At 50.7% G+C, this 14,734-nt stretch overlaps 1 protein-coding gene across 2 annotated transcripts in view; it reads left to right on the top strand.

Moving 5' to 3' along the window:
• Positions 1 to 7,750, top strand: part of Pxdn (peroxidasin) — a 68,365-nt gene extending 60,615 nt beyond the window's left edge. For both annotated transcript variants that reach the window (XM_013147249.3, XM_003464952.5), the window contains 4 exons: positions 1,184 to 1,304; positions 1,577 to 1,709; positions 4,641 to 4,754; positions 5,573 to 7,750. In XM_013147249.3, coding sequence (XP_013002703.2) covers positions 1,184 to 1,304; positions 1,577 to 1,709; positions 4,641 to 4,754; positions 5,573 to 5,692 — 488 coding nt within the window. In that variant the 3' untranslated portion in view covers positions 5,693 to 7,750. The remainder of the gene's footprint in view (positions 1 to 1,183; positions 1,305 to 1,576; positions 1,710 to 4,640; positions 4,755 to 5,572) is intronic.
• The last annotated feature ends 6,984 nt before the right edge of the window (positions 7,751 to 14,734 follow it).

The following is a 14,734-nucleotide window of genomic DNA, read 5'->3' as shown; positions in this document are numbered from 1 at the left end:
ACTCCCTCAGCTCCTTTAGAAGGATGGGAGCTGGGCTTGCTGCTGTCCTGCTCAGCAAACTCGCAGAGCAGTGTCTGCAGCCGGCCCGCACCAGGCTCCTGGCAAACCCATTACCCGCATGGCCTCCCCAGATCTTCACCTCTTACCATGGCAGGCAGGACCCTCAGCCACAGACCCTAAAGAACGTTTAGTTTATTGGCTTTTATTTCAGACCAAAGCTGTATCTAAAATGTAGCTGAGAAAAGGAAAAAAAATGTAACAAAGAATTGAAGATTAACAATCACAGCATTGGTTGCTATTTGCTGAGTGCCGGAATGACAGGTGTGTGCCACCATGCCCCGCCAGGACAGGCTGTTTTGCATGAAAGGCTGTGTTCAGCACACACCATCATGTTACACAGATCCTGGGAGCTACTTCCTGGGCCCTGCACATTTGCAGTGAGCACATCTGCTTTAGCTGGCTCCCACCTGGGGAGCCAGTAGCCTGGCACTGTGTAAGGGGGGGGCAAGCAGCATGGCCTAGCCACACACCCTGTACAAGGACGGGCCAGGAGGGGTTGTCGCTGGAAATGCTGGAAGCCCTGGGTGGCCACTGGTCTCGTCCCTGTAGTGCTGTGATCAGGTGGGACCTTGGCCCACTCTTGAGACCCAGGAGGAGGCTCCAGACAGGACTAGGATTGCTAGGAGGAGATGCAGCTATGGTTTACCTAGTTTCTTTGGGTCCATGGAGCTATGTGCAAAATGGCACTCTCTGCCCACACTCACTGAGATGGCCAGTGAGCAGCATGTAGAGGTGCAGATCCAGTCTGGGGCTTGGCTTAAGCTCGCTGGCAAGCTGCTGAAATGAATTACAGGCAGTGCTTCATGGTGGTATGGTAGTGTCAAGGTGATAAGTGTGGGGCCCAGGTGAGTGCACTGAGGCTCCTCCCTCCACCTGGGTCACAGAGAGGGCTGCAGCTGCAGGAGGAGATCTTGGGGACCTCCGGAAACAGCAGGGTCAGGCTCTCTTATCCTGTTCCAGACCAGTTTGCAGCTCCAAGAGGCACAAACCCCAATCACAGCCTGACCTATGATGTCCCTGCCAGTTTCATAGATGCAACGTGAGGATCGTCTGGCCGAATGGTTTACTATCTCCTAAGCTGGAGTCACCATCCACTCACAGACCCTCTCCACTTCCTCTTTAGACTGCAGGACCCGGGGGCAGTTCAATGCATTCTCCTATCATTTCCGAGGCCGACGGTCCCTGGAATTCAGCTACCAGGAGGATCAACCAGCCAAGAGATCCAGGCCTCAAAGGGGACTCAGGTGCGTGTGTCTGGTGAACCGTTGAAGAGGCATTAGGGCTGGGGGTCTGCTGTCTTGTTTTTTGCTTGGCCAGTTCGGGTACAGCAGGGGACATCCTGGAGTGGATGTTGAGAGCAGGGGACAAGTCTCGCAGCCGCTCTCTACCTGGGCTGTGCTGGCTGAGTAGAGGGCGTAGGAGGAGGGACACTCCAGAAGCACAGATTTCTGCCTGGTAAATGACTTTCCTACCTGCAGAGGTGACATTTCTCTGCTCCTCCTTCTTTCTCCCTTAGTGTTGGAAAACATAGCAAACACATGGGCAATGCAACAGCAGCAGTCTCTGAGCACTCGGGTGGCCTGGCCACAAACGACTTCAAAGAGTTTGTCCAGGAAATGCAGAAGACTATCACAGAGCTCAGAAAACAGGTAATGCCGCCTGCACCCCACCCCACCCCACCTACTCTTCATTCTGAAGACATTTTCCACACAGTTCAGCTCCTTCCCGTCCAGGAGCTATGTGGCCCAGTTACGGCTCAGGTGTCCCCTCTCGGTGGCTTCACCCTTCTCTGTTTCTTACCTCTACCAGGCCTGCATAGCTGGGCTCTCTGGGCCTCCCAGCTGGCCAGGGACTTGGCACTGGGCACTTAGTGTCACAGGTTCAAAGTCACAAAAACCAGTTGTGGAATGATGTCAGAGATGGAGAATTTCATTTCCTGTTCCCAGGCCACTTTTCAGGGATAGCTTCAGGGTGGTTGTCCATGGCAAGTGGTGCCCATGCATGGTGCTTTTCTCTGTCAACCCCCAGGAACTAGCTTCTGCCTCTTCCTAGGTCATTTTACTGAGTGGGTAGAGTAGAGACATATCAGGCAGGAGGAGGTATGCACTCCAGGTAATGGCACAGGGAGAATTTGGGGACATGTGGTGCCTTCTCTGGAGCTTGGGGTTTGTGAGTACAGCTCTGTTCTTGCTCCTAAACTCCTCAATTTTAGAACAACTGATTTATTCACCAACTATCCTGTCGCCAAAAATACTCCACACCCACAACTTACAGAACAGGTTTAATTTAATTTAGCTCCTGGTTTTAAAGGGTTCAGTCCATTGTGTACTGGTTCCAAGAGAGAACAGGGAGGAGCTTGGCTCTAGAATACACCCTTCCAGGTCACACTGCAGTGACCAGGCCCTGCCTCCTATAGCGCACTCAGCCTGGAACTCATTCACAGATGGATGCACTGATGAGCACAGAGTTCCATGCGCCATCACCTTGCACATGCATGAGACTTTGGGTGACATTTGAGATGTAAACCATAGTAAGAGATCATGTGCCAGTGTGGCCCTGAAGTCCCCTGATCTCAGGGGTGGCTTCTGCCCCTTCTGTGACACGAGCTCCTCCATCCTGCAGATATGAGTATCAGGCCACCAATGCAGGGACCAGTCACTCTAGATGTCAAGGTGGTGATAGATGCACGTGTCCTGGGGACTCAGTGGAGGCTGCAAGCCCCAAGGAAGTCAGAGTAGACCAGGTAAACAAATGATTTTTGAGGGTCCCACTTGCAGCACCCTTGTGACTTCTATAAGCCTAGTTTGGAGGCATCTAGACTTAGTCCCCTCCCTGGCATCTGGGCATGGCCACCCCATGCCTGAGGCCCACTGACCCTGAGGGCCACTGAGGCAACCACAAACCAGCTTTGTCCTTGCCTCTCTGGGCTTTTGAGTTCAAGCAGGATCTGCCACCAATGCCTGGGTCCTGGCAGGAGGCACAGGTCCGGCCACCTGAGGACACCAGGACCCTCCTCTTGTCTTCATGGATTTGACCACAAATTCTAGGATTTTAGTGACTTAAATATCAATCCTGCTAATGAATGATTCGTATAGTGTAGTTGGTCTCATTTAGAAGCAAGTGAATTTGAGGTGTTTCATGAGGTGAATACTTATTTAACTAATTAAATCTGAGGTACTTGTGCTGCCCTTTAAGGATAGAATCACCTTAAACTACAGAGGGAAAGGAATTTCTCTGGGGCGCACCAGCGGGTACTTAGTTAGAGCTTCTGCACTTAGTTACAAACCCAATCCTCCCTCCTTTTTTTGAGACAGGTTAGGTTGCTAGGTTGCCTGGGCTGGGCTTAAATTTAGAATTCTCCTGCCTCAGCCTCTTGGAGTGCTGTGATTGCAGGCATGTGCCACCACACCTGGCAGAGGTGATTGTGACACTGGACAGTGTGGGTTTTTCTCGAGTGCAGCTGTGGTGGGAAGGGTGTAGATGGTGTTTGAACTCAGATGCACGTGCTGCAGCCTTGTCACTTAATGTGGCCGCTGTCATCTGTTACCGAGGGAGACAGCTGCCCGCCATCATGCATGCCTCGCAAGAAAGCTTATTTTGAGGATTAAAGTCAGTGCATCAGTGACGTCCACTCCTGGCCTCTGTAATGGTTCTTTTAGGCTCAGTTACAGCTGACAGAAAACCCAAAGTAAGGACAGATCCAGTGAGGCCTGGGCTGTCTTCCTCAGGGGGTCCAGGCTGGTGGTTTTCTACAGAGGCAGGGGCCCCAGCTGCCTCTTATTCTGGAGCGTGACCCAGAGCCCTGCAGCTGCCACACCTGTCTGCACCCTTAGTAGGGTGCAGGAAGTTGGCTGCCAAGGATCCTTCGGGTCAGGAGACCCCAACCCAGGTAGGAAACTGGAAGTGGGAGCAGGCAGGTGGGTGAAGCATCTGTCTACCGGCCTGAGTGTCACCTCCTACAGATTGGTGGGTGTAGGACCCTAGGAGTGCGAGCCCTGCTGTGAACTGCACCTGCAGGTCACACGCAGTAAGAGAATTAACACAAGAGTAGCAATAAAAAGCACAGTGCGGTAATAATAAGAACAGTACATGATGCAGTAATAAAGTGCGTGAATCATCTCAAAACACCCTCTGCCCCCGCCTACCTGTGAAAAATTATTTTCCACAAATCAGACCCTGGTGCCAGTCAGCTGGGGACATTAGCTCCCGGGGACTTCTGTCTCTCCCTGCACATCTTGAGAGTCACAGGCACACACCTCACTTCCAGCAGGAACCAGGGCCATGTCACTGAGAACATGATGCTGATACTCTGGGCCACGGTCTTAGGACAAGGTCCTCAGTGCAGGGTCCTGGATTGATGATGCAGCTGTGGTGTCCAGGCATCTTCCATCCTTGTCCTCACCATAGTGCAGACCCTGTGCCCTCCTCTGTCAGGTGGCATGGTATCAGGTGGCATAGTTTGGGGCATCCGGTTGTGGTGCCTTCAAACACTCTCACTTGTCTCACTAGTATATTTAAGACCTCGAGGGGGTCTGTGCCAATGCCCTGCAGTGACCAGGACGCACTTTGTGTCTCTGCAGATAAACAAGCTCGAGTCCCGGCTCAGCACCTCAGAGTGTGTGGACACAGACGGAGAGTCTCATGCCAACAATGCAAAGTGGAAAACAGACGCCTGCACCACATGCGAGTGCAAGGTGAGCATGGGGCCCATGTGGCACTGCATATCCACCTGGGGAGAGATGGGGTGGCCCAGGGTTCAGGGAGCACCAGGAGTCCACCAGTCCCTCCCAGGCGAACCACAGAGAAGACACTGGTCAGACCAGACCAGACCCTACAGAGGGTGAGCACCCAAGAAGGTGCCGTGTGCCCAGCTGTGCTCCAGCTGTGCCTGCTGCTGGCTGGGTGGGAGGTTCCCATACGGAGCCTGTGTAGACACAGTAGCTCAGGTCAGGCTCCACAAGGGGCCTTGGTTCCCGGAGTGGGTGGGGGACACAGCTCATCTTGGGCATAAGGGAGATAGTGGAGGGATGGAGGTGCTGGGTCCTAGCAGGGACCAGAGCCTGGCCTGGCAGCTTAGGCAGAACTGGCTGGCAGGTAGTGATGGCGAGGCCCTGTCTGGGAAATGTGTGTGGTAGCCAGGGACAGGTTTCTCTCTCTGTGAGGGATATCAGTGGCATCTGGTATCGCTGGGCTGGTCTCACTTGGGAAGGAAAGACCAGGTTCTGTGTCCCTTCTCTGTCTGTTCCATCTTCCAGTGCAGATCTGATGCAAGCCCAGCCTGTGGCCATGGGTTTCAGGGTGATGAACAAAAAGCAGGCCGTGTGAGCCCCCAGAGGAGGGGGCTGTCGGCCTTAGCTAGTGCTTGTGTACAGCCAAGAAGCCCCCCAGAATCACCCCTCTGGTGCAGCTGCAGGGGAGGGGAGACTGTCAGTTCTGGGCCCGGGGCTAGGGTGACCAACACATGCCCCTCAGACTGATCCAGAGGTGACAGCTGTGCGCATCTGTCCTACAGGATGGGCAGATCACCTGCTTCGTGGAAGCTTGCCCACCATCCTCCTGCCCAGCGCCTGTGAAAGCTGAAGGCACATGCTGTCCAGTGTGCCCCAGGGAAACCCCAGAGGAGGAGCCCTAGGCACTGGCAGAGCTCCTCGGGGTCATCTGCGTGTCTTTGGGAGATGGCGTGGCCGATAAGGGGAGCGAAGACCAAAGGCTACGCCCAGGACTGAGACCCATCAGGACCTCTGGCCAGGCCTCAGGGTACATCACAGGCTGCTCAGGCCCATGTCCGTGCCAAGGAAGCAGAGCAGACAGGAAGGAGGGCAGCCGTGTCCTCACTACGTGTCAGACTTCTCAGGTTTTTATTTAATTCTTTTAACACGAAAAATTGGTGCTACCGTTAAATTGCACAGTCCAGTCATTAGGCTCCTACACTGATTTGAGCCCGTGACAATTCCTTCTCAATGGAGCAGGGTCCCTCTGGTGTCCCTTCCACCTGGGTCTGGGGCCAGGAAGTTAGACAGATGGCACCCATCTTATAAAAGGAGTCCTGGACCATCTGGGTACCGCCACAGGCTACACTGAAAAAGAAAATCCACTTTTGGCCAATGGAACTGGGTCTTTGAAAAGCTTCCCTGGTGCTCCTCCCTGTCTGTCCGCTTCCCCTTCTGGGGTCTCTAACGTCTCTCAGCTCACCACCATTTAACCACAGGGCAGATCGTGGTCCATGCCCCCACCCCCCATGCTAATCCTCCTCCTTGCACATGTGACTGTCACATTGTTAAGCCACATCTAGAAACCAGCTTGTTTCCAATGATAGCATGACCCTATGCTGCCCATCTGTGACCTGGATGTGAGCGCCTCATTCCATGTCCTGTGCAGCAACCTCCTGGTGACCATATGCTGGGCAGGCAGCCTGCAGGTAGACGTCAGTCTGTGCCTGACCACAGCATGCAAGCTCGGACCCACCCTCCACGTCTTTCTCCCCAGGTGATGTGCAGGGAGAACAATGTAGCTTTGTGTTGCATGAACACTTTGAAAGAATCAATCCCTATACCTCATGGGTACTTATAAATTGCATTGTGTCTTGAAAATTTACCCATTTTTCAGGTGTTGACTGAAACATCTGAGTATAGTAGATCATTTCCACTATGCAAAAGTTGTTTGAGAATTTAGTGAAAGCCAACTATCATACCTCATGGCCTCTCTTTTTAATCAATCAAAACCTTCCATTTTGTCCTGAAAAAAATCAATCTGTGTTCTGAGGGACATTCCCCCTGAACATGCAAGTTTCAATCAGCATTCGTGTATTTGCCCATGAGCTCTGTGTGCCAGGCACTATGAATACCCCCGATGTCAACACAGCAACCAACTGCTGAAGACACAGGTGTCATAGTGAATCAACGTTGCCCATCTGAAGTCAGCAGCTTGCATGTACGGGCCCCTGAGCATCTGGGGTGATTTGGGTGTGATGTATGTGCTCTGGTGAGCTCCCTTCCCATAGAAACACCAGAGGCCAAGCGTGCAATCCACTGAGTGTGAGCAGCCTACCATAGCTTCATGGCAGGTGTATATCCTGAGTTCTTATCTGCACATTGCTAAGTGGTAAATAAAACCTGGCAGAAGTTTCCTGAGGCAAGCACTTCTTTTGAAATAGGAAGTCAGACTTAGCAGTCAAATCTGTAAAGTAGGCAACTGATGAGCCCGTCCAAATTCAATGGCATGAAAGTGGCTCGGGTGTCAGTAACAGCAGAGTCTGTTCTGGGGGTGCTTTGCTGTCTCGTCTGTGCCTGGGGCTATTGTGGGCTCTTGGTTTTGGCAGCACCCACTAGGGCAGCATGTGGCAGGCAGCCAGCTCTCTGGGGTTCTCATTCTCTAAGCGGAAGAAGGGGCAGCTAACTGCAATTTACGTCCGATTCTATAATTCACCCCCAAAATGCCCACACGTCACCAGTTTGATGATGCTGCATCTTCACTACTAAGACAGGGACACTGCCTGGATGAATTCTTCTTAGCAGCCACTGTGAGGGGATCGCTGTAACAGGAAGCAAAATGTACATATTTATTTACATTTCTAACCATTGCTGGCAGCCAAGTGCCTTTTTTATGTTCATTGTATTCAGTACTTTACCAAAGAGACATTTGCACTATGTAACGATGCCTTTCGGTTTAAATAAAAGGGCCATGTTGTCAAGTGGAGAGCGTTCTTTCCCCTCCCCCCCCTCCCCCCGCAAATGATAAAGCCGTGGCCGGTTTGCCAGACAACACTAAAAGCATGACAGGGATTGGAAGTGAAGCCCCGACTGAAGCCCTGCAGTTGCGCTGAGAAGTGAAAAGGGATTGGGTAAAAGGCATGGTCACTTCCCCGAAGGAAGAGTGCTTCACTGAGCTGGACTATGATTTTTATAGATCCAGGGCAATTGGGAACGGAATACTAGGGAGAAGCCAACTGCATCTTTCCTGGGGGAAGATGGTGGTGGTGGGAGTGACCCCTGAGGGCTGGCAACGGGGAGACTTCTTCCCCAAAGTGGGAGCACAGAGCACCGACTGCAGGACATATCTGTGCAGCTCTGCAGCCACATGTCAGTGACAACTTTCTGTCCCCTGAGCTTCAGTCTGGAGAGGGAGAGGATGCTGGTCTGAAGGAAACGGAAAGATTGGAGGAAGCCTTTACAAGACTTGACAACACTGTCACAGGGCCTGGGGGTCAGACCGCACTGCTTACAAAATTATCTAAGAAACATGAAGTTTTTGACATTGCCAAATCATTCCAAAATGTTGAAGAGAGGGCCAGAGATTTAGCTCAGAGGCACAAGTGCCTGCCTGGGAATCATGTGGTTGTGAGTTCAATCCCCATTAAAAAAAAAAAAAAAAAAAAAAGCAACTGGTGAAGAGAGACTGACCAGGGCTGTGCAGACACCTACATCCCCTGCTGCCTTCCAGGGTACCCAGATGGCACTTTGGTGAGGAACTTGTCTCTCGTGAGATCCTGAAATTATCTGTTAGCTGGCAAAACAGTGTGTGCTTATAATCTCAGCACTCTGGGAGGCTGAGGCAGGATGGTTGAAATTTCAAGCTCAGCCTGGGCAGCTAAATGACTTGGAATGACCCTGTCTTGAAATAAAAAATAACAAGCTCAGTGCAAAGGCTGCAGGTTCGATTCCCAGTACTGCAAACACAACAACCTAAGACAGTATTTTGCAGTCACTGGGAATTACATTTAAGGACTCCAGTGGCTCTTTTTCCAAAAGTGACACATGTGAGGTTGGAATTTGTGTGTGATGTGAACAGGTTTCCGTTCCACTAAGCCTTGAATTTTTTGATTGTTGTGAAACTACCTAGAGAAAAACAGCAGTGTGGGCAGAGTGGGCCGGTCTGTGCCAGCCGGACCCCTGTACTCTCCATCTCTCCCCATGCCCGCGTTTTCCTTAGCTTTTTGAGGACTGCCAGCAAGACACCCAACAGTCGCTCCTCTTTGGGTGTTCGGGTGCCAAGCTGATGGCTTTGTACTTGAAACCTTCTCTTGGTAGAGCTGATTTCATGTAAGACAATGGTAACAAATATTCTCAAAGCCCAGTCATGGCTGGTTTTATGTCTGTGGGATTCATTAAAAATCACTTCCTCTCCATCTGCTATTACAGTTTGTCTGTTTTCTTTGTCCAGAAAATTGGAACTCCGGAGGAAGATGCCAAGGTTAAAAATCCCGGCACCTTTTCCATTGCATTCCTACAGCATCCTGAAAGTCTCCACAACTTAACAAAGAGATCTTAAAGTGACTTTTTGTGTGTGTGTGCCATTATAATTCTGAATGTCAGCCCCAGCAGTCTCTGGAAACATCTCAGAAATGGCTTTATTGGGCCTGGGCTTAATGAGGAGGAAACTATGTCCTCTCTCTCTCTCCTTCGTAATGGCTGCCCCAACAACCATGAATTGGGTGGCTTTCCTACTGTAGAGGTCTGGAGAAGAACAGAAATCCGATTTTCATTCTCTTTATTTCCTGTTCTGACAGTAAGCCTAGTCGTGTCGTGGAAGATCTACTTTTCCTTATGTTCACCAAAGTCAGATCTCTAATGATTATTCACCCGCAGTTAAAAGCCCTAACATAAATAATCCCGAGACGTCGTGGCTCTGTGCTGTCTAATTGTCTGCCTCTTTCCCAGCAGGCAGACTGATTTTCCCCTTTGGCCTTCACTAAGCACGACAAGGGGCCCTGTGGAATGCGCAGCTGGCAGCTGGTTTGGAAGAGGTTTCTGGACAGCATTCATGTTTATGTTCTTTAAAAATCTGCAGCAGAAATTATGTCAGTGGAGGACACCGGTCTTCAGTTTTTGGAACTGTGACTCAGAGCCCCAGTGGTCGTGCTGGGTGCTGGATCTCTACAGAAGTCTCAGGGGAGCTGTCCGGGTAGGAGGCGGTCACTACTACCTCTCAGAATGCTGGTCCCAAAGCCCCAAACCTACTCCTCTGACTCTAAAATCAGCCCTCCCTGGGTTTCATCACACTGAAAGAAAGCGAATGTCCACATCGAATTTAGATTTGATTTCTTGCCTGTTCTGCCCAAAGTATTGGTAGACCTGCCCGGCTCCTCAGACCTTGGAAACATTGGATCTCGGGAAACTGAATACTCAGGCTTTGATTCTTGTGCTCAGTTGCCACCTGGTTTGACCCTTCTGTGTCTTCCTGTTTTTTTTTTTTTTTTTTTTCATTTAGAAACAGGCAATTACATGGCCTGCCGTGTGAGTGCATTGTAGAGATAACGTGAAGTGTCCACCTCTGTGTTCCCACCCAGATCCAGAGCTAGGCAGTATCTGTTTCTGGGCCCTTCAGCACAGCCATGCCCCTGCAGAGGTCTGACTTGGAGAACCAAGCAGCCCATACTTCACTGTTGGTGGCTGTGTCTTCATGCAGGGAGGGAGAGGAAATGCTGAGATGAAGCCTTGATTAAAGGCAAGGAAGCTGTAATGAGCAAGAATCCCATCTGGAGATTAGAGCCAAGATCTGACAGCCCCGGTCTCCAGAGGCCCAGAGTGTTTCTAAGACACAATGCACCTGGATCCAGAGAGCCATGCAAGATTCTCGCTCATGGAAGCCCAGCTGGCCCTGCACCCCACTTACTCCATCTTGGGGTGCTGAATTCCTATGGACCTCAACACAAATCTTCCCTGCCTGTGCTCGGTCTATCTTCCTGCTACTGGTTCCCATCATTTGTGATCTCTTTGTCTCCCCTGTGGTTTCCACCACAACACAGCTGACTGATATCCAGGAATAGGTCCAGAGTGAGCTCTGTGCTGGACTTGGTTCTCGGCATGAGTTACTGACTGCCCTCCTGAGTGCGGCGTTAGAGACAAGCGCACAACTGTCCTGTCTTCGCTGCTGTGGATTCTGAGCTTGTTCAACCCCTGTTCCTGATTCGGCACCAGCTCAGTGTCAATGACCCTGTTACTTTTTAAGCTGAAAGCCTTTGTGTCTGGGCCAGTGTAACACAGTCCTCTTACGTTTTGCAAATAACCATAACGTGAAGACATCAGATTTGGGCCAGCTGTGTGCTCCTGTCCGTTATCCCTGATGCTCAGGTTATACAGTCCGCTGGACAGCTTCATCTGTAGTTATCTACCTAAAGGACGAACTTTGCTTACAGGGTTGTCAGTGGGGGTGAGGTGTGTAGGTAATGAGCTGCGTCCTCTGCATTCTGTCCAGAGCTGTTCAGGCTGGCATCTGTGGCAGGCACAGAATGGGCCAGGTTCTTGGGGACCCAAGGCAGTGACACAGCGCTGTCATCCGGAGGAGGATTGGGGAACTCACTTTTCTAGGTAAAGCCCCTGAACTCTTCCAGATTGGATGAACAATGCCCGTGTTTCCCTGCAGAGGGGCTGAAGCATGGTCAGGACTCTGCCCCCTCTGCTAGGGCAGACAAAATGGCAACCTCCATCTGTGTCTGGGACTGAGTGTGCCCGAGTGAGGAACGGCTGTTCCATTCCCAAAGCTTCTTTCCTATTGAAGCCAAGATGTGGGCTCAGTACTTGCTGTAGCAGGGGCTACTAGGATTCTGGAATGTGACCAGGCTGAGGACCTGCCCCCAATAAAGACTGCAGGATGGAAACGAGATGAAACAGGTACGGGCTGGATAAGGACTCGTGATGGGCTGGATATGGGCAGATATAGACAGCATGTAGACACTCCACGCACAGGTAAGAGTAAGTGTACCTGTGAGATACAGTACAGCTGATAGACTGCAGGCAGAACATGCACAGATGGAACACAGACTGCAGACTGGAGATACACAGGCATAGACTGGATATGGGCTTTGGGTCTGATACAGACTAGAAATGGAATACAGAATTTGTGTATAAACAGTATATAACCATATAGTGGATATAGGTATAGATTGGAGACAGACAATGGCTATAGAGTAATAGACCTGAATATAGACTATGGATTAGATGTAGAGCAGATGTAGACTGAATACACCCTTCAAAAGGGCTAAGCTAGGCAGAGGGAAGGCAAGCAGGAAGGTTGGTTCTTAGATGGCCATGACTGGATATGCAGGACCATGCAGAGGCCTTCCCGGAAGTCAAGAGGGCTTCCTGAGAGCCCCAGGAAGGGGCAGGGCTAGGGGCAGCTGTCCTAGCAGGAGGATGGCTTGGTGTCCCAGGAGAGGAATCCTAGTTTCCAGGGAAAAGCAGGTTAGCAGGACCACCTACCCCAAGAGCTTGACTGTTCTAAGGCCCCAGAAGCCCTTAGGACCCAAAGCAAGAGTCTCCTGCAGTGACCACCACCCTGCAGGGTGGAGGGTTGGAGCACAGTGCTGCGCAAGGACTGGCTGCAGTGCATGTGGGATCTGGAGCCCCAAGAGGACACGGACAAGGTCGTGAGTTCAACCCCCAGTAACAAAAAAAGATACAGAGGTGAAGCATGGTGGTACATGCCTGGAATCCCAGACTCTGGGATGCTGAGGCAGGAGGCTTGTAAATTTGAGCCTAACCTGAGAAACAGGGAGACCCTGCCTCAAAATGAAAAAAAGGAGGGGAGTGGTTTGCAACTCATGAAGGCCCTGGGTTCAATCCCCAGTGCTAAAAAAGTAAATAGAAAATAATCAAAAAGTCTCCAGGGAAATCACATTTGATAAAACTTACTGTTAAATTGCAGATGCAGGCAGAATTCCCCAGCAAGCTGTGTGTGAAGTGGGCCTTGCAGGCGGAGTCCTCCCAAGCTCCCTAGTGCCTGTGCAAGCCACAAGCTCTGCCTCTCGGTCCCCGGAACCACAGTGTAGCCCAGGGTTTCCTCACGGGGGCCTTGGTTCACAACCACAAGTGATGGTCTTTCTGTTCCCTCTTCCAGTGTGACCCATGCTTTTCATGCACCCCAAACCCAGGGTCAGAAAGTTTCAAGGCCCAGGCTGTGTCTCAGCTCTACCCCAAACTGTCCTGGCCTCTCTGGTGTCCTTACCTGTGAGATGAGGATGCTAGACATGGAGCCCCCTCTTAGAACAAGAAGCCCAGGGTACATAATGCAGAATGTGAGAGCTCTTTGATAACTAAGGTACTCTATGCAATTACAACTTATTATTTAAACTGTAGTTGTATGGATGAGCTAGAGAAAAATGACATATTCCATACAGGAGAGCACTGATCTGCACCATGGTGATTTCCCACTGGTATCAAAAGAGCCAAGACACCTTTAAGCAGAACTCTTTTTAAAGAGCTCCTGCTCAGCACAACTGAGCAATTAGAAGACAATGTAGTAACACTCAGCAAAAACTACACAGTACTAGACAAATCTTTGATGTAAAACCACTTAATCCTCCCAGTGAGCCCGTATCCATCTTCCCAAAAAGATAACGAATGGGAATGCAGATATCCTTAGCTAATACTCAAGGGCCTTCCATGAGGCCGGATTAGATGGCCTTGCAAAGTCACACCTTTGTGTGTATAACTTCAGACACACTCGATCCTGGTGCTCTCTGAAGATCTGTAAGTACCAGGTAATCCAGAAAAATGCGTTCTTGACATAATCGTGTTCAAACCCTCAAACTCCTAAAAATGCCAGTTTCCTAGCAGCGTGATCCCTATCCCTCTGAACAATGCACCACAAACCGAGTAAACTCTTTATCCTGCTCCTGGTTAAGTTCTCTTAATGTCTACTACCTTGATCCTCCACATACCATTCAGTGACAGGATTTCTCGGGGGTCCCGCGGGGATCCTCCTCTGTGGAGACAGTACTCAGTTCACACAGTGTGACCACCGCTCTGAACCTCAGCACAGGCTTGTCCTGGTGCCAATTCTTTTTTTTTTTTTTTTTTTTTTTTTGCTTTTTCCTTTTTATCGGTACCGGGGATCGAACTTACGACTGCCTGCTTACAAAGCAGCCGCTTATGCCGCTGAGCTAAATCCCCAGCCCCCTGGTGCCAATTCTTAATTCACAGACAGAGACCTTGGACAGAAGGAGAGCTGCAGTCATCCCATGCATGGACAATTTGAACAAGCAAAATGACTTTCCAATCTGGTTGGGAATTACTTTCTCAACTGTGGAAATCCAAAGAGCAAGAGCATTTTCTACAAAATGAGCCTAAACTGGTGGCCCAGGTAGCTTATTAGATCGTTGGAAGGGAACTTCCTGTTTGCATAGTTCAGACGCCCTTGGACAGTTGGTGAGGGAAGGGAGTGCTGGGCATGGCACCCACACGTGGGAGGCTTGGCTCTACCCCTGCAGCCTCCTGTCTCCCAGGAGGGTGGTGCTGTGGCTCAGCAACCTAATCACGATTTGTGGATTTCTCACCGTGCTCCTGGCACAAGATGTGAATGACGCTGTCCTGCGGGTGCTCAGCAGAAGATGGCTCCTCATCCAAAAGCAGATTAATATCACTGGGATTTGCCATGAGTGAGCCACTTTCTTCCAGATGATCTGGTTCTCATTTTTTAAAAATTCCTTTTTGTTTACTTTTTTTCTTCTTTTTTTGGTATTGACAACAGCGGTACCCTGGGGAAGTGAGATCACTGTGTGGAAACTCAGACACCAACACCCCAGAGACCCCCCAGGTCAGCAGAGGACAGGGGGGACTTGAGGTCGGGGTCCTGCAGCCACGTGGCCCCCGCTGGGCTGATTTTCCCCTGTGGGCTTCTGTGCAGATGAACACAAAAGCTGAGGACCAGGTCCCTCAAGGAACCCACAGACTTCAGC

The sequence above is a fragment of the Cavia porcellus genome, unplaced genomic scaffold (genome assembly GCF_034190915.1).
Source record: "Cavia porcellus strain 051 isolate PalLab524CR breed Dunkin Hartley unplaced genomic scaffold, mCavPor4.1 scaffold_8, whole genome shotgun sequence".
NCBI lineage: Eukaryota > Metazoa > Chordata > Mammalia > Rodentia > Caviidae > Cavia > Cavia porcellus.
This window is presented reverse-complemented; position numbering and strand designations above follow the sequence as displayed.